The following is a 24,112-nucleotide window of genomic DNA, read 5'->3' as shown; positions in this document are numbered from 1 at the left end:
ACTTTCAGCAAGGATTTTTTTTTTTGCATGTTACCAAAATTATCAGCTGTAGAAGGTCTAGAAAAATAGAGAAAAACCAAAAGGGAGGAAAAGTCACCTGTCATCATAATTCCTCCATCCAGCTATATTCTGACAGTCTCTCAGGGAGTTTACTTTGGTTCTTTTCTATAAATATAATATATATTTATAATAACAAAGAGAGCATATGGTATTCTCTTTTTTTTTAATAACCTACTTTTCTGCTCCACAATATAAACTCAACACTTTCTATGTCATGAACGTCCTTATAAAATGTCATTTTAATGGATTAGAGCATCTGTGGCCAAGGGGGCCATCGAGTGCTAGGTCTTCTCTGCAACAGCCATTGCAGCCAAGAGAGGTACCATGTTTCATTTAACTCCTTCCTTCCCTTGGGGTTGCCAATCAAAACACATCTCTCTCTAGGCCACCACACATACATTGTCATGAGAAGGGCTCTCCATGTGCGTCTACACCATGCAGACATTCAGCCCTGCGGTGCTTTCCTGCTCCCAGGAAATAAGGTGCTGCCCTGTGAAATGTTTGGGTCAAGGACATGGAAGCAGCATTGATACTAGGCAGAAACTTTGAGGAATGGTGCACATTTAAGAATGTTCCCTTCCCACCAGGGAGCTGGAGACATACCCTCCCTCGACCTGGAACTCCATAGGCACAGTCCTAGCCACGCTGTGAAGAGCATATTGCACGTGAACTCTGTGGTCCTGACCTTTGGGATTCAGGCCTGTGTTGTTTCTGTAAAGTATCCTCCCTTGTCCTAACTGACAGGGCTGTTGAAGAGAGAAGTTTAAGACAATCTCACGCCTTAAATTACGGGTGATCTAGATGGGGAGGTCCACCCCAAAGAAGAGTCCAACAGTGAGTAACAAATAACCACTCAAAGCAGAGCCATTGTAAGGGTGCCCCAGAGCAGCATGGCAGAGTTTGACCCCAGAAAAGCTAGCTCTGAAGCAGTCTGAGGGGCGGGCCTCCCAGGCTGGGATGGCTGGTGCAGACTTCCTGGAGGAAGGGCAGAGAGGCCTCTAAAAGATGGGGAGGTTCGTGGCCAGGTGGTTGGGACTGAGGAGAGGGGCAAAGGGGGTTATGATGGAGGAGACCAGGGAGCCCAGAAGACGGGCAGGGAGATGATTTTGCAAGAAGCAGGAGACTTGAGGAAATGAAAGCCGGAGACAGCCTGAGAGAGAGGAAGGAGGCAGACTGGGCCAAGTCCCTGCTGCAAGAGGAACCTCATCCCTCTCCTGTGATTCCTGGGCTTTGCTTAAAGGGAAAACGCCTCCCTAACTGCCTCCTTCAGGAGTGGCACCGGAGGAGCCCCTGCGGGAGCTGACTGTGGCCAGTTGTGATCATGAGCACTCTGCATTCCAGAGTCAGTTTGCAGATGAAGTCGGGCCTGTCGTGTTTGCCAATCCTGTTTGAACCATCACGCCCAACAGCTGCAGGTGCTGACCTCACTTCCTTCTTATCAGTTAGCATCAATCAGTGTCACCCAGTCAATGCCAGTCCATATCAGTCGGTATCTGTCAGTCAATGTCGGTGTCATCTAGCCACTTGTGAGTCATCGGGTCAATGTCACTGTATCTGTGTCAGTCAGTCAGTCCATCCATGTGGGTGTCAGTGTCCGCCGGTCAGTGTCTGTCAGCCAGGATATGCATGACACTCACTTGACCTCTGACCATGGGGCCCATTTCCCTTTTTATTTGTTTACCCAGCACCTTTCCTATTTCTGGGAATTAGGATCCATGTGTCCCTCTTCCTGAAGATAGAACTCAGGTCAAATTAATTCCTGAGCTGGGTCAGGCCCCTGGTTTCCAGCTGGGCCTCCGGCAGCCAGGTGAGTTGCCAGGATTCTGGGAGCTTTCTGAGCCCTGTTCAGAGGGGAGTCGAAGGGCTGGTGGTGCTCATCTGAGCCCAGCTCTAGGACTGGCATAATTACCAGGTGATACCTCAGGCCCCACAGCAGCAGGCTGGCCCTTCCACCTTCCTCCCATGGAAGGTTGTGCTGTCTGTGGATGGGCAGACTCGAGGGAGGCTCTTCCTAACCCAGCTCTTCTTTTTCAAATAGGACCAGAGCTGAGTCGGGGGTAAGGATGGGCCCTTGGCCCAGTCCCCAGCATTAAACTTTATTATGAGTCTGTGTTTTGTCTGCCTGAACAATATCTCCCTTTATTTGAGAGAACTGCTCATTCCCTGCTTGCACCCCCGTCTTCCCTGTGGGCTTGTGCAGGAGCTCACAACCACAACACAGGCCTTCATTCTAGCCAGAGGTGGGAGTGAGACCCAGTCTGGATTAATCTGAGTACTTCCTTATCCCACAGTGATTGGGCCAGGGATGGTCACGTGACCCAAGCCCAGCCACTCGGAACCCATCCCCAGAATTTCTCAGAAGCCGCCTCCTAAGTCCTTTAGCTGGAAGGATATGTGCTGGCCAGCAGAATGGCCCTCATTGTGTAGGGGAAGCTTCGAAGGAGACAATAAACAGAAGGAGACAGGTGTAGAAGGAAACAGACAAGAGGAGACTGACAGGGTTTCCAGCAGCTAATTCCAGTCAACCCCACAGCTGCCTCCATCCCTGGCCCCCTGCCATTTGGTTTTGTGAACCACAGTTGTAGCCAGAGAACCTTGCCTAATACAAACAGTATAACTGCTGCCAGTTTTAGGCATCTGACCCATTCGGAAGTAGATGAACCAGTTTGAGATCTTCCCAAGCCCCACAACTTCTACCAGGGAACCCCTCAGTCCTCAGGTAGATAGAGTGGGCAGACCCTCAAGTAGAGGCCTGGCCCCAAAGCTCCTGCCCCCAAAGCTCATGGCCTTTCCTAGCTGGTGGGTGTGTGCATCCTGGGCTCTGACCTCCTTCACTCAGTGTTTTGTTATGAACACACTTTAGGAACTGAGGCTGTCCTTTTGCTTACCTTGTTGGTGACTCCAGGTCGGCTGGCTTCATAGACATATGACCTGTGCAATGATCACACAGGGTCTTGCCTTTAGAAGTACCTCATGATGTTGTGCTGCCATCATCTTGAAATTCTTAACCATTTTGAACAAGGGGGCCTACATTTTAATGTTGCACAGAGCCCCACAAACTATGTAGCCGGTCCTGGCTCCATGCAGTCCCTCCTGGTGGGATTTGTTATGTACGAGAATTGCTCCAGCTCCCACAATCTGTTTCCACTGCCCCCGTCTTGTGTCTTCCATATTCCTTAATGCCATTGGCTTCCCTCACTGCCCACCCCTCCATCAGTGGACTTTCCTCCCAGAATGCAGCACATCTGTGGCCTCCTTCAAACTGGACCCACCCCAGCTGGTAGCTGGCTCATTGCTCTCCATCTGAGAGAAAATGAAAAATCCAGGCTGGAGTTCATTTTATTTGGAACAATGCCGAAATGAGGCTTTTCTTGCTTCTACCCTTGAACCACCCACATTCTGCAATTTGGCCTTGAACCTTCTAGACAGAGTCCTCTGGGAAGGCTGAGCTGGGGCAAACACAGCACAGCCTGAGCTCCTCTGAGAGGGCAGGCAAGACCTCTGCTGCAGGTTTCGACAAGAAGGACTGCTTTGTAGGTCTGTAATGAGGAGTTTGAAAGTCTAGCAATCAGGTGAGCGTCTGGGTCCTTGGGGATAGCCTGCTGAACAGCCAGCAAAGGTGTGTGCCTGGCTCCTTCTCCGAAGGAGGGAAAAAAGTGGATTCTAGCCTCTCATATCCACTCCCAAGGGAGGAATAACACTGAACAGCAGCTGTGAAACCAGCCATGGCCCCAGGCTTCACACCCCGGGGACTGACTGTGAAAAACCAGTGGAAAGCGGAGGGAGAAACTGATTCACAATTTGACAATGGAGTCCAGGTGTGGTAAAAGTGATTTATTTCTGGAACACAGTAACAGCTATGCAACTAGGAACATTCCATTTACCCGACCCATCCGTGTTTTTGTGTCACAAAGACATACTAAGACTTTGGAAATTTTCCAAAGGGGATTACACTTGAAATGTGCTGTTTCTTCACTTTTTTTTTTTTGTACTTGTCTTAATCACAGCAAACCAAGGAAAATAGCTTTACAGCTTACTAAAACTCAAACATATCCTCATAGGAAGCAGCTTAAACCTTTCCAACTGTAAATTAGCAATGCAGTGATTCCCCATCAAAAGCCAGGGAAACAGAAAGCAGCTCTAACACTGAGCTTATCTTGTCCATTGTGAGGAGAATCTAAATGATACAGGATGATAAAGCAACACTGCAGGTGCAGCGTCCACTGGGAAAAAGAGGTAGGGAACAGATCTGGCTGAAACCATCCTGAGAATCTGATTTTTGTTTGTTTGTTTATTTTTCCTTATTTATTTGGTTGTTTCAGCACTAGGGATTGAACCAAAGACCTTATGCCTGCTAGGCAAGTACCCTATCATTGAACTGCATCCCTAGCCCATTTTTAAAATTTATTTTGAGACAGAATCTAGCTAAGTCGCCTCAGATGCTTCAAACATGCATTCCTCCAGCCTCAGGCTCTCTGAGAATCTGACTTAAAACAAGGAAGAAGTCACAGGAAAGCATAACATTGCTTATAACTCCACGGGGCAGCATTTACCATAAACGACAGGGTTTATAATAACCTAGAAATCCACCGGAAAGAGTTTCCCAGTGTGTTTGCCAGATAGCAGGAACTTGCAGGTGTTGGGGACTGGATCTCCACCGGCAGGTGCCTCACCTGCTCTCTGGATGGCTGGGTTACCAAGTCTGCAAATGCACACCTGGAGAACTGCCACTGTACAGAATGGGTGGGTGCCACCCGGCAATGCCAGGGCCCCTGAGGATGCAGGGGTCCAGGTCGAGTGGCACTGTCTCATTTCTTGTCTCTAGCTAACAGGTGGGCCTCTTTCCCCCAAGCCCCAGAGCAGTAGCAACCTGAAGAAGCAACACAAGTGGGAAGTGGTATAAACCTCCAGGAGAGCCCAGCTCTAAACTGATTCATCTGAAGGCTTTTGAGGGGAAAAAAAAAAAAATCTTGATTCTTGGTCACCTGTTTATTTTAAGTGTGGCTTAGAAGGGCTTGTTCTGGAAATTACCATGATGGATGACTGAAAAAAAAAAAAAAACAGAGGCAAAACCCTGAGTGAAGCAGTGTGTGTGTGTGTGTGTGTGTGTGTGTGTGTGTGTCTGTGTGTGTGTGTGTGTGTGTGTCTGTGTGTGTGTGTGTCTGTGTGTGATGTGTTATATTTGAGTGTGATGCTTGGTGTGATATGTGTGTGGAAAGCCGGTGAAGTCCCCATGAGCAGACTCTCAGGATCATATACACCTTAGCCCAGCCCAGCCACACAAGGCTAGGTTCCCCTTGTGAGGGAGGTTAGCAATAGCCAACTTCCAGATAGCAGAACCTCCCCAGGCCATCTGACTACATCTTTCAAACACTTCTTGAGGCAGTGAAATTCAAGATTCTTTAGGAGTCTCTAACAAACTTTTGACCATGACCCAAACTAAGTTTACACATTAACGAGAGTTAATACGCAGTCTGAGTACATGGATTGTGCTATGATAGTTCCTATTCTGCTGTCTGTGTTTGGTGGTGACCCGCTTGTGGACACTACTTATACGGAGACACAAACACAGCTTTGTTTAGAGCTTGGTGTGGTGAAGCAGCCCCGTAATCTCTGCAACCCCAGAGGCTGAGCCAGGGGACCAAAAGTTCTATCCTAGGTAGTTTAAGAGACTCAAGTCTCGACATTTTAAAAAGGGCTGGGGGTGTAGCTCAGTGGCTGGGTTCAATCCCCAGTATCCAAAACAAACAAACGAAAAATAAACGCTTTATCTTGGACCAAGCACTGGAGCTGCAGTAAAACCTGCAGTCTTCCAAGCACATCAGAAACCACTCCCTCCACACTGCAGGCCCAGACCTCAGCGACAGTCCTCAAGTGAGCAGCGGGAAGCAGGCTCCCCTGACCATTTTACCCGATGGCAGGGGAGGGGGCTGCTCAGGCCCAGGCTGGCAACTGTTAGTTCACGAGCCCCAGCGGCAAGGCCATTCCGTGCCGTGGATGGGTCCCTTAGGGGTTTCCCAGTCGCGCGTCAGCCCCTTGGGATCGCTGCAGGAGAATGATGATCCTGGCCAGGTCGGAGAGGGCGGGGAAGGACGCCATCACGCTGTCCACCTGGTCGGGAGGGAAGACGCTACAGAGCGCAGTGCGCTCACGGGCGCGAGCGTCCACCTCTCTGTCCACGGCCCTGGGAGCAGACCCCAGAGTTGCCCCAAAGGCGCCGTCGCCCCAGGACGGCTCCGCCCAGACCGAGCCACCCAGAAAGTGCTCGGATCCGGACAGACCGGCCCACGGGTCGTCGGGAGGTCTGCGCTGGGGCAGCAGGTCACCGCGCAGGTCCCGGGGCCCAAGTCCGCCCCGCGCCTGAACTTGCGGCGACGGGAGGTCGCCGGGGACGAAGGGGCTCTGCGGTCCTGGGAGGCTGCGCAGGCCCGGCGCCAGCGCCCCAAGGCCGGGAGGCCCCGGGGTGGCAGAGATGCCCGCCGGCGAGGAGGAGGGCCCGGGCGCCCAGTCAGAACCGCGAGGCCCGAGCGCGAAGCCGCCGGCGGGGTCGTCGCTGAACGCCAGCCTCGAGAAGCTCGCGCGCAGGGCGGCCAGGTCCGCGGCCCCCGGCGCCCGCGGGAGGCAGTGAGCGCCGGGTTCCCCGGGGAGCGGCCGGGCTGCTGCGGGGCCGCCCCGGGCGCTCGGCGGCCGCGGCTCCTCGGCGGCCCCTCCGGGCCAGGCCCGCGTCTTGGCCCGGAGCTCATCAGCCACAGGCAGCTGCGCGTGGTGCGGCCTCTCCGGGTGGTAGAACTTGCACTTGATGCCGTAGGTGCATTTCTTGCCTGGAGGGGCAGGGCAGAGAGGACGCAGGTTGAGAGCGGGCGTGGAGAAGCTGTGCACTCGGCCCCTGGTCTCTCTCCTTGGAGATTCCTCCCAGAAGGCCCCAGACCACCTCAAACTCTGCCTCCTTAGAGAAGGGCCTGAAGATCTGGACTGGTGACTAACGGGGGAGGGGTTCTGGAGCATGGGCAAAATGTCTCGTGGCACATGGGGCACAATAACTCCCAAGGTCCGCAGAGTGAGCATCCGTGCAGGAGCTCTCTCTGACCAGGGTCTGACACCAAATTTCTGGATCTGCTGACCTTCAGCGTGTACTTCCTAGGGGACCCTGTGCATAGGACCGACCTTGAAGATGTGTGGGGAGCAGGACTGCTCTTCCGGCGCTGCCACAGTTTCCACCACTGTCTGCAACCCTGGTTCTAACCACTGTCCTCTCCCTACACACTGTTCTAATAGAGGTAGTCAAATGACAAATAATTGATCATCCAAGCCCAGGCATTTTAGAGCTTAACGGTCTAGCCTGAGATATGGTTACCTTCATTCTAGCCAAAAAAAAAAAAAAAGGCTTTTGAGTGCCATCCAAGGTTTTTAATTAGACTTCTGGAAGCACAAAATCAAGACCTGGAGTCATTGAATAACTTGCCAAAGCAGGTTAAAGAGCTTGCTAGAAGGTCATCCTGGATAAAATCCTTGACTTCATAGATAAGGTGTATAAGGGCCTGGGAGAACCGTGGTGCAGGATGAAGACATGAGGTGTGAGTGGACCCGGTGAAGAGACTGAGAACTGAAGCTCGAATCCCCACCTCCCTACTTCTCACACACAACACAGCCGTGCCTGTGTCTGAGTCCTACATCCAGCCCTCAGACATTCCTGTCAGGAAACAGCAGTCCAGAGAAGCTAAGCTATCTCTTCAGGGTCACACAGCTGGTTAAGGATAGAACTTGAGCTGGAACCCAGACTCTGTCAGGCCAGGACTTTTGGGCTGCCCCACACTAGTCCCTGAAAAGGGCCCATGAGGCCCAGGGGGCTACACACCATAGGGGCAGTGCTGCCAGGATGGCTCTGGAGGCCTCGGCTTCCTGCTCAGGAAGTTGCTCAGAGTGGGTCCACGGCGGCCCAGAGGGTCATCAGGAGGCATAAATCTAGAAAATAAGCACAGAGGGGCATTTGCAAGACCACAGTGGGACTGGCCACTGGCATCTATATGGGGATTAAAGCCACCCAGAAAACACCAAATGACATAGACCATCCGTCCCCACAGGGAGTTGTCATAGCATCTTAAAAAGCACACCCTTTCTCTACTGAGCCCACGCAGAGCACAGCACCTCTCCTTGAAGCTCCTGCTAATGTGGTGCAAGCCAGCAGGATTAGAGTCACCTGGAAACTTGTTTAAAGTGCAGTCTCTGGCTTCCTCCATATCTCCTTCATCAGATTCTGAAACTGTTAAGGACTTTGTATTTTAACAATTTTTTATCCAGGAAAATTGAGGTATAATTGCTCCAGGCTCACCGCAGCTTCCCGTTGTCCTGATTCAAGATTAGGAACCTCTATGGGGTTAACAGCTCATGGAAGGTTTTGGACTTGTACCAGCAACTTGAAGCTTGGGCCCCTATGTCCTGTGGGCCTCACACCATAGCAGTCTCAGCTCAGGGCATGTGCAGGCCAAGGGTCAGCACTGCAGAGTCTGAAACACCAGCAGTGAATGGGCGAAGATGCAGATTCAGAGCCCGCTGCACACGGTGCCTCGGCACCAATGGCCTGTCCTCTGCATACCCCAGGGGCTCTGGCTTGGTCTCAGCTCCTGAGGCTGCCACACTCTGCACGGGAGGTTTTCTGATACCAGTTTTGCCCCTGCCTGCCCCCTCCTCCTCCCTGGAGTGGACCCCTGACAAGAAAGGGAATGCACCCTCAGTGTGCCTGGGTCTCAAAGGGGAAAACAAAACTCCTCAGAAGGAAGACTCCCATTTAGTGAGATACATCTTTTTCAGTGGATGCTCCTGTTCCCGCGAGACACTTCCAGACACTTCTACAAATCCATACAAAGGTGGAGGGGCTGTTTTCATGAGTTGCTGCCCGCCCCCCCCCCAAAAAAAAGTCAAAGAGTCATACTGAGGTCCCACCCTGCAGAGAGCTGGCGATTCCCGGCTCTGCACAGCCTCTGTGGCTCAGCTCCCAGCTACACAGCGGGCTTCTCAGAGTTGGGTCCTGACCAAGAATCTGGGGAGCCGCCCACTGCGGTTATTAAAAGTTCCCAAAGGCTTCGCCTCCTGTTCCCTCAGGAGCCAGAACTGTGCCAAGAGGGCCTTGTGGACGTGCCCAGGACACCAGGGTGAGTGACCTCACTCACAGGCAGGCAGGCCCTGCCTTCTGGCTGCCCCTGAGCAGAGGCCAGTGCATCAGGAGGACTTGGCCTGGGCCACTGTCACCAGGCCAGCAGCAGCCATGACCCACCAGCCCTCAGTGAGGATTTCTGGAACCCACAGTTACCAGACTTGCCAGATTCCTCTAGGCCAACACTGGACAGGGAGAGCCGCTGGCCTTGTGCATCTGGAAGCAACAATAGGGTTACTTCGGGGTGGCTGCTGCCGAGCACCTGCCCTGGGGCTCAGGAAAGCGCTTCACCTCCTCTGCTGCAGGAGCAGGCGGTGAAGGACATCCTGGTCTGGCCTGGGAATAACTGCTCTTATGTCTGGGGCACAGTTCTCTCTAGGCCTCATGATAATCTCACAGGTACTATTACTAATCCCTTCTCAAGGTGAAGAGTCCCCGAGGTGACTGATTGCTCCATGCCACACCACCTCGCAGGGCAGGGGCTCAGTTGGAAACCTCCACCACACCACACTGCCTTTCTGCTGCTCTGTTGTGGGCAGGTGGCCTGAGCCCAGCCTACAGGGCCCTCCTCTCCCCTCCTCCTCCCCTTCCTGGAGCCACATGCTCACTCACGCACTCACACGCTCATTCACTCCTGTACCACCAGTTATGATGTGCCCATTATGTGACAGGCATGCTGGGGACGTGGCAGGTAGACAGTTACAGTCCCTGCCCTACACATTCTGAAAGAGCCCAGAATGAGAGCTGAGCTGTCAGTGCCTGCAACACTAACTGCAGTGGGAGCCCAGGCTGCTGTGTGCTGCACCTGTCCAGTCCTCAGACAGGCCCCCTGTCCAGGCCCCCCGGTGCCTGCCCCAGCAGAAGATGAGCCATCAATTCCTCCCCACCTTTGCTTAGGCTTTCAGGTTTGTGCCTTGCAATCCTCATGTCCTTTCCCTTCCCCCAGCAGTAGCAGGTTGGTCCCAGGCTTGCCTAACTCAGAGGACCAACCTAGAGACTAGGCAAACCGGTAGGTTCTCCTGACTGTTTCAACCAAGAGGTGTGGGAACAGTCAGTTCCTGGCAAGTTAAGATCTTTGCAGCCCAAAGAAAAGATCTGTTTGACTGCACATTCCCACATGTAATTAAAAACTTAAAAAAAAAAAAAAACTTGAAATAAGTGAATGGAAATACAACAGAGTTCAATATTTTCCCATGATGGCTATTCCAGAATTCTTATTTAAAAGATTAAGTTCTAAAACAAAAAAGTTTGTGGTGGGCTAAGCATCTGCAGCTTTGCAGTGACTCAAGTAGACGTGACCCTGGGAACTTCAAGGTCAAGGACAAACTGCCTGTGGAGGAAAGGGCCTAAGAGAGAAGACACCCAGAGAGACAAGTGACAGGGCAGCCTGGGAAGGCCGAGTGGGTGAGCTCAGGCTGACTGTGTCTGCAGGTCTGGATGTGCCCACCACCAGGAGCCCACTTTGCCAGGACCTGGGACTGGCTTTCTGCCTTCTCCCCAGTCCCCCCAGACCCCCAGGCCCCGTACCTATCATTGACAAAGGAGAACATGAGGAGCCTCTGCTCAATAAACCACTTCCACTCTGGGTTCTCATTCTGCAGGTCACGGTAGTTGTCATTGGAGACGATGATGCCGTCCTTCTCGTAGGCCACCTTTACGATGTAGCGGTCGTCATAGCAGACCACCCGCTTGCCGTTCACCTTGCGGGACGGGGTGTACACCAGCACTGCCTGCCGCTCCAGTTCCTCCAGAACGTGCTGCTCTGGGGCCACACACGGAGAAGCACGTGAGGTCTTTGGGAAAGGACACTTGCCCCACAGACCAGGGACCTCCTTGAGCCTTCCTGCCTCCCCCCAACCCCAGCTGGTTAGATGGGGGCAGGGAGGTTTTTCAGGGAAGGGAAAAAAACACCAGTTGCCATCCCCCCCCCATTCCCTAATGTTCATTTCTTTCATTAAATTTCACTGAGTTTACCAGTGGCCCAAGGTCAAGGGGGCTCTTAGCTTGGGTCCTGCCCTTGATGGAGTCCAGAAAATGGTACCCAACAAGGGAGAGCCCCTTCCGAAGGAAGATTTTAGCCTCAGCCCTGCTGTTTTCAGAGTTACAAGCCACATTGGCTCTACTATAGCAGACAGAGGCCTTCTGGAGAGGTTTGCTCCTGTTTGAGCAGAACCCTGTGAAGATGGACCAATGATTAGCAGCCTGGCTTCCACCGGCAAGTTTCCTGTGAGGGCCCTTCAGTGTAACCACGGATCCTCCTTCCCTACCACTCAAGAATCTGCTTGGCCAACATTGAACATCCCACCACCGACATCTCTGAGTGACTCGAGAATGTAATGGAAGAATCTGGAACTAAGAATGCACAGGATGCTGGGCTGAGCTCCAGTCTTTATCCCTCCCTAATGTCAGATGTTACCTTCATAAAATGAACACAGTAACGTCTCCTTTACCTTTCTCACAGTGCTCAGGTGTGGGAGAGTTTTTGCAAAAACTAGGAAGGAAATGGACATGTGTCACTGGTGTAAGTATCTCCAGTCTTTCCTATGGGATTGAAGTTGGCATCCCAGGAAAGTCTAATGTTTGGTCTTAGATTTGCCTTTGGAGACATGCAAGGAAAATCCCTGCCACACATAATAGTTATTTGGCACTTGGAAGGGTATTAGCCTATTCTTTATATATTTTTCTTCCCTCTAGTCTAAGTACTTTCCAATCTGACATGATTTCCAGACTTGAAAAAAGATACAGAATGCATTGGTGGAACAAAGTACAATAATAATAATAATGTTGTGGACTTTGAGAAGCAGAAGGTGGGGTCATGCTCGGGAAGTCCCTAGTGCCCCTCCCAGTTGACAGTCCACTCCATTCCCCTCAAGATGGCCCACGTTCTGCAAGTGAGTGTTTATAATTCCTTTACTTTTATTTTTAGAAATACATATGTACAAGGACCATTTTCATTGTGGTGACAAATCAGACCCGTCACACGTGGCACATCCTACACAGGCACTTGCCCCGCTGCTGTTTTCATTGATCAATGTGTTTTTGAAGTTTGGTCACATGGCCAATATGTTCACTGCTATTAGTTTTTATGTAAGTCCCTGGCACAGAAGTCCAAGGAACTCTCCAGAACATGTCTCTAAAAATTTTCCCAACTTGGTGAGTACAAAACAGCCTCTTATGGTGGTTTTATTTTGTGTTTCTCTGGATACTAATGAGATTGAGCACCTTTCCTGTTTTTATTAGTCATTTATGTCTTCTTTTCTGCAAAAGCCTTATTTATGCTTTAGCTCATCTTTTTATTGGTTCATTGTTCTTGTCGCATTAATTTGGAGAAGTTCTTCACAGATGCCCCAGTTTGAAGTTGACCTTTTTTTCTTTCCTTCCTTCTTTTGTTTCCTTCTTTTTCTTTTTTTAATGGTAGCTCTTAATGAACAGTTTTTATTATGTAGTCAGATTTATTTATCTTTCTCCAATAGAACTGCTCTTGTTGTAGCTTGTTAAAAATTCCTTCTCTACTCCAAAATAATTTTCCCCATTCTTTACCTATATATATATATATATTTCAATATCACATAACTGAATGGCTTAAACCTACCAGTATCCTTGTTTAGAGCATAAAGAATTCTTTGGGTAACCAATTCCCGATGGAGAACAGAATGCAAGTATGTATCCCTTTCTCATAAATCCCATTGAAATGACAGTTTAAAAGGTGGGAGATCCATAATCACATTTAAAATGGGCTTGAAGACAGCAGTAAAGCCAGGGTTTGGACAAATTTTAGGAAGATAGAAAGCAGGGAGGGACATACTAACCCTACAGCATAGAGGGACCACAGCCCAGAGTGTGGAGAAGACTGAAGCAGACATGGGAGTCATTTCCCCTGTGAAGCTGCAAAACACTCTAGGCGTGGCCTGGGTGGTAGGCGGGCTGAGTCAGGATGGCTAGTGCAAGGGCTCCTTGCAGGGAGTTGCTCATGAACCTGTACTCACTTCCTAGCCCTATTGCCATAAAAAAAAAAAAAAAATGAAGGCACAGCTAGGAAGGAGTAAGCGTCTCATTGTTTCAATCTGCTAGAATAAAACCCTCATCATTTTGTCATTGGAATATGTGACAGGCAGAAGTGCCTTACTGCCTGCCTGCTCCATACAGGGTATGCAGAAGTGAGACCTGCCAGTCAGCACCAAGAGTCAGCCCTGAACAATCCCATTCTAGGAGAACACTCATCCCAGAGGCTCGAGAGTTCAAAGCCAGCCTCAGCAACTTAGCAAGGTCCCAAGCAACTCAGCAAGACCCTGTCTCAAAATGAAATATTAAAATAGGCTTCTTGGGAAGGCACCTCTGGGTTCAATCTCTGAAACAAAAAGGGGGAGGGGAGAAAACTCATAGCACTTGCACAGGTATGTATTTAACCAATCTAGCTCTTTATTCACAATTAAAACGTATATACACAGATCACCAGAATTTTGAGAGAAAAATGAGAGGGGCGGGGCTGGAATGAACAAATATAAGTGACCCCAGAAAAATTTAGATAACATTTGTGAAAATGATGAAAACTTTCTTTAAAAGTCTATATAAGTTTATAGAAATATTCAAGAAGAGCCGGGAGCAGTGGCACACGCCTGTAATCCCAGCAGCTCGGGAGACTGAGGCAGGAGGATCGTGAGTTCAAAGCCAACCTCAACAATGGTGAAGCACTAAGCAACTTGTTGAGACCCTGTCTCTAATAAAATACAAAATAGGGCTGGGGATGTGGCTCAGTGGCTGAGTGCCCCTGAATTCAATTCCAGGGGCCAAAAAAAAAAAAATCAGAAATATTCAAGAACATACCGCATCCACAGAACAAGAACAACATTATGTTTACAAAACAAAGAGAGATTAATAGAGAAGTAGCAGCAAGTGGTAACCATTAACAGATTAAAAACAAACCAAAGACAAAAACCTCTGGTGAAAGATGAGAAGAAACAGTCAAGGAACCCTCCCAGGCTGACCAGGGGCCAGCCCTCCCGTGTCAACTATGAATCCACACTGACAGCACCTCAGTCTCTTCTTGTTATGAGAGCTGAATAACAAACAAAACCCTGCTTGTTGAAACCACAGTGGGCTATTATTTGTAACTTAAAATAGCCCTAGCTTATTTGAGAATTAAAACTAAAGAATGTCCTGGATCTCAATTTCCGTTTTTTTTTTTTTTTTTTTAATGAAGAGACTAGACTAGGTATTCAGTAAATAATAAACATTCAGATTCTACAAACTACTAAGGATGGGATACAGAGCTGGTCTTTCTTCAGAGTGCTAAAAGTCATAACTTTGGGAACTTAATCCTTCTCAGTAAGCGAGTCCTATCATTCATCTATGCAATAGCTATTGATTAAGCACCGATCCTACATGAAGGGTGCTGGGTGCTAGGGCTAGGTGCTGAACAGCTACATGGGGTTTTTAGTGTAGGGAGGCAGACAGACATTGCTAGACCAGTAACGTAACAGAGCCACCACTGCAGAGAAGAGCCACCAAGGAAGAGCGCACAGTGCCTGGGGCGTGTACCTGCCGCAGCTTACCTCTGATAGGGGTGTCAGATCGAGATGGCTCTTTCCTCCAGGATGGGACAAAAACCTTGATGTAGGAGTGTCCTCTCTCCCTGAACCAGTCCACAGCCAGCTGGATTCCCCGGCAAGAGAAGGCTTCTTTATTTCCATGGCTATAATGGGAAAACAAAGAAAGCTGACGACACCCAGAGAGTGTTGGTTCCTAGGAGTGACTTCCCTGGAAACATTCTGGATCCAATCTCATAACCAAGAGGGAAGCAGGCAAATCTGAATTTTAAAGATAGTTCTCTGCATAAACTATAGCCTTTCATTAGAACCAGGCACCTGGTGTTACATACATACGGGATCCCTTGCTCCAAGGGGTAAATATTCCAAGGATTAATAGACCAGGTCAGCTCTTTAGCTAAGCTAAAAGGATCAACATAAAATGGAGCAGAGCCATCTGCAGGATTACTCTCACCCAGAGATGGTTATAAGTGCTTTATTGGGTTTCTCAAGTCCAAGCAGGGAGATCAGTGCCCCATCAATGCCACTGAAGACATTGATGAGGCAGCAAGGAAACAGCGGTGTGGGAACGGGCAGGGACTGGTGGGCCTCCTAAGAGGCCCAAGAAGCTCTGGAAGGATTCTAAGGCGGGAAGTAGATGTGATGTGGTGATGTGCCATGATCTGATGTACATTTCTCAAAGATCAGTCTGGCAGCACCAAGAGCAGGTATAGGTACCCGTTTAGAAGCTATAATAATTGACGGTGACTTGGACTCGGGAGCTGGTGTTGGGTGAGGGAGAGAGCAGGTGGACTTGAGAGGCATCTGGAGGGTAAAATCTCTAGAACTCCATTTCTGACTGGATACAGTGAAAGTGGACAGTGGGATGTTCCCTGGCACAGGGATTCTGAGAGGGAAAGATCACTTACAGGTTTGGTTTTGGACACCTACTGAGTAGAAGGCTTTGTGACCCCTGAGTGGAAACGCTAAGTGACCAGGGAGGGTCCAGGTGGTAAGTTCTAGGTCCACTGAGTTTAAACACTAATTGAAGCCACAGCATGGAGCAAATGATCTGACTGCCGGAGAGGAAGCAAGAGGTCCAGGCTGGCCACGAGGAACCCTGCGCTGAGTAGCTGAGGAGAGAGCAATCCTACCCAAGGGACAGAATGGATCTATAGAGGAAGAGGGAGCCAGCTGGGTGCTGTATCATGGAAGCCAGCGGGAGGAGGCAGCCAAATGCTCTCCCACGGACTGGCGAAGCCTGAAGGCATCCATCCAACTTAGCCAATGGGGGTCAGTGGTGTTTTGCTGGAGAGGGAGAAAATGGGTATATATGAGAAGGCAAATCAACTAGACTAGCCACAGAACCTTTGTACCAGCTATTCCTTCCTTCTCAGGCCATTCACTCTTCCTCCTCCTTCCAACCTCATCTGCACCTTTTTTTTTTTTTTGAGTTGGGGTGTCCCTGTGTTTCTCAGATGGTCTCAAACTCCTGGGCTCAAGCAATCCTTCTTGCCTCCTGCCTCCCCGGTAGCTGGGACCAAAGATGCATTGCACCTGCTCTGGGCTGCTTCTTCAATTCCTTGGGACAGTGTCTCCTGACCTCCTAGACTGTCATGTCCCCTGTTCCAAGCACCGGTAGTGCCATGCCACTGCTCCCTGGCACTTAAGAACGTTCGTCCTCAGCCAGGGGTCAACTGGGCCTCTCTCTGCTCTACATCACATGTCCCCCTTGATCACCACTGAGTTCCCAGCACCTGGCCCAGTGCCTGGTAATCGGTAAGGAATCAATTTGAATTTGGGGGTAGACCAATGACTGAGAAAAAAAAAAACCCAAAAACTAGCCGCGTCAGCAGCTGGAGAAGGAGAAGCCCAGAAAAAAGGGACAGTTCCCTGGAAAGACCCTGATGTAGGTGGGACACGGCATGCTCCAGGGACAGAAGCGAGAGCATGTGGAATGAACAAAGGGGAGACAGCGGCAGGGACAGGTGGACAGGTTCTTGAGAGCACAGGGTCCTGAGGCCTGAACAGAAGCAGCCAGCCCACTTCCAATGGGACCACACCCAGTGTCCCTCCTTCCCAGTGCTTTCCTGTGTGTGTGACCTTCCCTACAAGATTCTCAGGGGGCTCAGGACAGTCACAAGTTTGTAAAGCAAGAGAGGAAGGACGACCCTGGAAGCGCTGGTCAGCCGTGCTGGGTGGCAGGCCTGTGGAGCGGGAAGAAGCCACGTGCGCTGCCAGGCCTGGGACTCTCCTCTGGCCAAAGAGCAGGCCCTAGGAGGTGTGTGCAAACAGAAAAAGTGCTGATGGGACATGTGTGGAAAAAGGAAGAGGAGGTGGAGCTCTGACCCCCTGCCCTGCAGAAGGCAGAGGAAGATGGGAGGATGAGAGGACATTCACGTGGTCACTCAGCCCCTCGCCCCACCCTGATCCTCCCCGCTGAGCCCGAAGAGAAGGGGAAACATCAGAGCAGGTGTGAACAAGAGGAGGAAGCCTCCTGCGTTTCCCAGCTTCAAACCCCCCAGAGAAGCCTAGTGTCTGCAGGGCGGCCTTGGAGGGAAGTAGCTTATAGGTGATCCCACAGCGAGACCCAAGTCCCCTGCAGGCCCCAGGTGGGTTATAAGAATCCTAGGGTGGACCAGGAGGCACCTACCAGGAGGAAAGCATTTTAAGTCAGCATGGCCCCCAGGGAGCCTGGATGGGACCAGTGACACTCCCACCCTCACCCAGCCCCTCTCTCTCTCTCTCTCTCTCTCTCTCTCTCTCTCTCTCTCTCTCTCTCTCTCTCGCAGAAGAGCCCCGAGGGACAAGACCCCCTCTTCCTGCCAACACCAGGTCTCAAAGCCCCCAGAGGCCATTTGGGAGAAGAGCACAGGGAAGGAGGGGACACACGGAGCCCGAGTCCTCGGAAAGACAAGACACAGACATCTGCAGACCCTGGAAAATGTCAGGCTGCTCCTTCCCCTTCTGAAGAGCTGAGGAAGAGATCATGTCTGTCACAGGAGAAGAGGTGCATTTTCTGTGCACATGGCAGTACCGTGGGCCATGGACCACCCACCCTAGCACACGCATCTGTTGACTGAACCAATTCATTCTGTCCATTCCAAAGTGAAAATGTCCCTACGGCAGTTATTTTAAAGATCATTTGTTAACTGATCTCTTTCCCAGGGCTCTTCACGGATCTGTTTGAACCACTCAAAAGCCAACGTTCACTCCCGACATTTTCTGTGGGTATATGATTAGTGGGGGCCAGGGAGGACGTTCAGTGGTGAGGGAGAGGGAGGGAAAGAAGCCCTGGCAGAGCTCCCAGTCAGGCTGAAAGGCACAGACCGTCCCTCTGGGGCCCCTGTCGAGCATCCACTGGGAGACACAGAAGCCAAAGGCTCCCGTTCCTCTGTGCTTCCTCACAGCCCCTGCATGGATTCGTGGACATTTCCACACCAGGCTGTGGTCGGCCTGTCTGCCAGGTCACTTGGCACATTCATCTCATTTAGCCATTTGAGGAAGTGACCTGTACCCCCCATTTTACCCTTGAGGAAACAGAAGCAAAGAAATGTTCCTGGCTCTCTGTTGAAGTGTCAGACCTCCAAATGCAAACTCTCTTGGCCCCAAGACCCCTGAGATCCAGAGGGCAGCTCTTTTGGAGCAAAAATGTTGCCTGCGGTTTAAATGCTCTTGCTGAGCCAGGCACACGCCTATAACCCCAACGGCTCAGGAGGCTGAGGCAGGAGGACTGTGAGTTCAAAGCCAACCTCAGAAAAAAGCAAGGCCTAAGCAACTCAGTGAGACCCTGTCTCTAAATAAAATACAAAATAGGACTGGGGATGTGGCTCAGTGGTTGAGTACCCCTGAGTTCAATCCCCAGTACCCACCCCCCAAAATGTTACTGGGGTGGTGGCAGGGCCCTTCATGGGGTTATGAGCAGGCACCAGGAACCAGCTTCTCAGGCAGCCTGCTGAGAGGCCTAGGGGAACAGGAAAGGGGAAGTGGGTTGGCGCCTTAGGCAAATTTCTACTCGACAATTGTGCCTGGGGCAGCTGCAGATAGGGTGTTGTCATTTCCAGAAACTAATTGTACACCCCTATATCCCTGTATCTGTGTGGAATTTAGAGGTCACCAAACAGCCCTATGGGGAGGGAAGAAAGAAAGAGATGAACAATGGTCCCTTAGTGGTTTGAGATGTAAAAGGACACCACCAGTTTCACTCTTGTTTCTTATTTGAGGTCAAATTACCAGCATGTCAAACCTTGTCAGTGGATCTCTGCCAGATCCAGTCAGGGGAAAGAGAGAGGGTGAGCAGGGGCTGCCCGCATCTTAAGAGAACTAGGTGCAGACTTAGGTAGGAGCCCAAGGCTCAAGTTAGCAGAGGAAGACAGGTGGGATTTCAGCCTGAACTCTCTTCACTGAATGATTCCTTCCTCCAGAAGCCAGAGTCTGCCAGATGGTCTAAGTTTAAAAATTAAATAACACCCAAAACAAAAAGTCCAATACACCCCAAACAAGTCATGCTCAAATGGAACCCTCCTCTGGGGCAGGAAGAGGAGGTGAAGTTTACCAGGGGGCTTCCCACCAAACTCCACACTCCCAATCCCCCCTTGTTTCTTGATTTTCCTACAGGAGGTAAACAGGTTGGACACTTGTGAGTTTGCCACTCCCAACTCTCACAAAGAAATGCTGCACCCGTGGCTACCAAGAATCTGTGTTCTTCCAAATACCAAGATGCAGCTTCTAACAGGCTTTCAAGGAAAGCCACCTCTTTAAAACGTTGCTGCAGATTTTTCTTAAGGCCTTGTGTCCACAGTTATTCTCTCTCTCTCTTTCTGTCAAACACACACACACACACACACACACACACACACACACACACCTTGAAGGTACAGGAATTGTACTTGAGAATTGTCTCTGGGATGCTATTCCATCAGTGTCACCAATGAACGCCCACATGTCACCTGCAGGTCCCCAGTCTTGGTGGCAGCAGGAGTAGATCCAGGTTCTAGCCCTGCAGGCCCCTGGTGAGGGGAGTGGGGGCCTCACGCCTCCATCTACAGCTGCCAGGTCCAGGGCTCATCCTGCTTGGGCAGGGCTCTGGTCAGCACAGGCAGGCTCTGGCCCCAGGACAAAGGCCCAGGGTCAGGATCTCCCACCCTCTGGCCAGACGGGGGAAAGAGTCATTGGATGTGATGAGTGGCTTTGGAAACAGCACAAAATCCAGAGCTGGCACTTACTGCTTAATCCTCTGGGAACTTGGGAAAGTTATTCACTCTCTCTAAACCTCTGAAGAAAAAGAGAAATCCCTTTATAAAAGAAATTCCACTTATATCTTTCTACCACACATAAAATAATCACCTGGAATCTCAGCATATCAGAGATGAAAAAGCCAACCTCTTAATTATCCAGCTCTTAATCGTGTAACTGTGTGAACAGGACCCAAGAAAGTCAGGGATTTGCACAGCTGGTAAAGAAAAGTGAGAGCTCCTCTCTCCATGTGTGGCCTGTGGGCCTGGCTCCTGGGAAACCCCGTGCAGGATACAGAGACATCACAGTGGGAGAACGGGCAGGGAACCGAGTGCAACCTTGGACCCACCCTCTCCCAGAACTTGCGTTTCAAGGGAACAAATTTAGTTCCCTGAACAAGTGGTTATTGTGCAATTTCTCTTTTTCCTAACTATTGGGACCCAAGGGGCAGGGGGAAGGGATGTTTGTGGGCGTGTAAGCCTGTGTGTGTGCACGAGCATGTGCAGGTGTTCATGCGTATGAATGTGCGTATGTGTGCACGTGCGTGCACCCATATAGAGAAGACATATTAGTTGATCAGGTGTTTTTTAGGCCCCAGGTGTGTGACAACATCCAGGCTCTAATACATTCTTTGCAGTATGTCTGAGTAATGGTTTCCATTTATATCCACAAAGATTGAGTGAGAGAGGAGCAAACTGATTACAGGTGTGAGACTGGAGCTGGAGGTGACGGGAAAAAAATGGATTCACCCAGGACATTTCATGGTCATGTGCAAGTAGAAGCTGTAGTGTAAGTTTGAATTCTAGGCAACAACAGAGACTCCCATCAAAAGAAAACCCTCCATGGCCACACTATCAGAAAACTAAAATTCTTCTCCAGCCCCCGAGGAGAGAATGCCTATGGCCTCTGAAGTCATCTGTTTTCCCTGTAGCTATTCTGCTGTTTTGACTAGGAACCGTGGACTCAAATAATCTTCTGGCTGGGAAGATCTTTGATTTATGTAATATCATCCTATAACCAAAACCCTCTTGGCAGGGCATGGTGGCACACACCTGTAATCCCAGCTACCTGGGAGGCTGAGGCAGGAGGATCAAAAGTTCAAGGTCAACCTAGGCAACTTAGTGAGACCCTGTCTCAAAATAGAAATTTTTAAAAACAGGGTTGGGGAATGTAGCTGCTGGATTCTAAAATTAATTAAATGATCCATAAATCTTAAACTTAGCAGGATTTCATAAACTCCCCTGTTTGGTGCTTGCTGGGGATGTGAGTTAGAACATGAGCGTGACCTGGTGGAGCAGCTCCTAAGTCCAAGAGGGCAGCGGGGACTCAGTCACCTGCTAATATAACCAAGCTCAGAGAGATGGAGCTGTCTAAAAACACACCACGGTACACACCACGCAGGGTGTATAGGGACAGTCCCTGAGGCTGGGCTGTGTGGGATGAACCATTTCAAACTTGTGTCCTGCAATGCCAAGTCCAAAGTGAGCTCCAATCCCCAGGGACAGCTTGGGGATGCCTGACACTTTTGGAGCCGCTGATAACTGCTTTTCCAAGCTCCTACTCAGCTTCTACAAAAGGAAGTGCATGTGTGTATAGCTGTGAGTGAACAATTTCCTATGACTCTGCCCTTTGCCTGCCTGTAACTAAGCCAAGTGGTAGAATAATCCATTGGTTTGGGCAATGCCCCTCCTCACCAGCTCGAAGTGCAGGAGGCTGCAGACTGGCAGTGGAGTTCAGTCAAGCTGGCACCATAACCACATAGGGCATGATGCTCACACCCCTGAAACACAGGAAGATGCCAAGACCCAAATGGGCACACTGCCTCTCCGCAGCATAAGGCAGGAGGGGAGGACCACAGACACTTCTGTCAAACCTAGCAAGGGGACTGCAACCTCACCACCCAGCAACCCCCAGCAGAGGGTTCCCAGCGCCATTCAAATGCTTCTTCTCCTCTGAGTCTCATAACTCAGAGGGAGACAGAATTGACCTCTTTTGCAGAAGAGGAACTGAGTAGTTTTGCTTTCCCAGAGTCACGCAACCAGTTAGGGACAGAGTCCAGAGAAAAAGCCACATCTGTTAACACCTGACCCCAAGTCCTCCCCATTACCCACTACCTTCTCCAGAAGAAGCAGCTCCTCTGGTTGAGTGTAATAATAGCACCCATTTGAACACTCACTCTGCATCAGCTCCAATCCTCACAACACCCTCCAAAGAGGGTGAAATCCAGCATTACAGAGGGAGAAAGTGAGGCTCAGAGAGATTCAGTGACATACTTAAGGCCACACAGCTACTCAGGAGATGTAATAGATTCAAAGCCCAATCCACTAGCTCCAACAGTCTTTGGACCAAACCCAAGAGAAGGGGTGGTTCTCAGGGCTCCTGAGAATAGGTCCCTCACCCTGCCTCCCACCGTCGGTTGAAAGAAATCAGGAAAGCTACCTCATTGCCACATTGCTGCCGTCGATCACTATGGGACGCAGGGAGCTGGCCAAGTCTCCACAGTCCTCTTCTAGGGCTGACCTCAAGCCCCGCTGGGCAGAGTCTGGGACTCCACAGGAGCCCCGGGGAACGAGCAGAGGCCCAGTGCTGCTGGCAGGGCTCTCCTGGGCCCCAGGGCGGCTGCCCGTCTGGATCAGTTCCTGCAACACGTCGTTGACCAGGGCACCGTCTCCCAGCTTGCCCAGCACCCTGACCACATCCTCCCGGCTGTAGCCCAACTTCTGGAAGAACTCCATCTTGCTCGGGCGCTCCATACTGTGCCAGCCACCTCCTGGCGTGGGTCCTGCCCCCAGCTTCCTCCTGGCAGAGCCCCACGGGCATGAGCTAAAGAGAAAAAGTGCCCATCAGGTATTTTCCGGGCAGTCTGGCACCCAGGATGCCAGGTGACCGAGAGCAAGTTGTATATGTGCTCCCTCCCTCTGACCTTATCTGTCAGGAAATCATGTCAAGCCTAGTCCCCCCGTGGGGATTTTCAGTTGCTCAGTGTGGTTTGTGGAGTCACAGATACAATCACACTGCTTCTACTATGCATTCTCTGTGGCTGTCACCCCAGCGCACCTGTGCAGGGAACAACAACCCGACCCCAGGGTGACAGGGGCTGAGCAGGGTACCCACAAGTCGGGACAGGCCAAGGAAATATTTCTGAGGCTTTGTTATAGGTTGAATGGTTTCCACCCAAGTTCCCATGTTGAAGCCCTTAGCCTCACCCCGCTGTACCTCAGAGCGTGACTGTATTTGGAGACTGAGCCTTTAAAATGAGGTTGTTAGGGTAGGCCTCCTCCAATGACTGTGTCCCTGCAAAAGGAAATTTGGACACAAACACACATGGAAGACGACCACATAAAGATTCAGGGAAAAAGGCAATCATCTGTGAGCCAAGAGTCAGGGCTCAGGAGGAGCCAGCCCTGAGATCACCTGGATCTGGGACAGTGGATTTCCAAAGTTCCTGCTCCAGAACCTGGTGCTCTGTTAAGGCAGATGAACACAGGCTCCTGGGTTTACACAGGGAGAAATGCTCTCTGGAAAGTTCTATCTCCCGAAAGGCAATGCTCCCACCCCACCATGTGCTTTGGCACAACTTTAATTCAGACCACACTGAACCTTGAAGATAGAAAGTCCTAACCGGTATTTGACAGTTTCCCCTCCAGGTACCCCTGAGGATGATCGGAGCAGGGACTGTAGCCTCAGAGATGCTGTCAGAAGGGACATGACTAAACCAATAGGAACACTCCAGACAGACTGGGCCTGTCTCTCTTTTCTACCGCAAAGACCTTCATCTTACACCTTTCAAAAAACATTTAGAAATACAGATGTAACTTTGAAAACACATTTTCTGTGAACAATTTGAACAATGTCAAAATATAAAGAGCAATGCACATAGCACATCCGTAGTGCCTCTCCTGCCAATGATCTGCTCCTTCTCTCTAGCACTTTCTCTGCCCTGCTCTGCATGTTACCAGATAACAAAGCCGGCTTTAGAACTGTTTTGCTTGATTTGTACGGAAATGACACCATACTGTATATAAAAGCAATGTACTTTTCTTATCAAAAATGCATTTTGGAATCTTTCCTTGCCAGGTTACCTGTACTGCTGACCACTGTGTATGCCCAGCATCTAGAACAATGCCTGGCACAGCCGAAT

The 24,112-nt window shown here is 50.4% G+C and overlaps 1 protein-coding gene across 1 annotated transcript; it reads right to left on the bottom strand.

The window, feature by feature from the left end:
* Positions 1–6,066: 6,066 nt before the first annotated feature.
* Zc3h12d (zinc finger CCCH-type containing 12D) lies at positions 6,067–22,724 on the bottom strand. Its single transcript, XM_026401967.2, has 5 exons — positions 22,411–22,724; positions 14,764–14,903; positions 10,739–10,973; positions 7,916–8,022; positions 6,067–6,881 (listed from the first exon to the last, which is right to left on the bottom strand). The coding sequence occupies exons 1-5, from the start codon at positions 22,722–22,724 to the stop codon at positions 6,067–6,069; spliced, it is 1,611 nt and encodes a 536-aa protein (XP_026257752.2).
* Between the last annotated feature and the right edge of the window lie 1,388 nt (positions 22,725–24,112).

The sequence above is a fragment of the Urocitellus parryii genome, chromosome 8, assembly GCF_045843805.1.
Source record: "Urocitellus parryii isolate mUroPar1 chromosome 8, mUroPar1.hap1, whole genome shotgun sequence".
NCBI lineage: Eukaryota > Metazoa > Chordata > Mammalia > Rodentia > Sciuridae > Urocitellus > Urocitellus parryii.
This window is presented reverse-complemented; position numbering and strand designations above follow the sequence as displayed.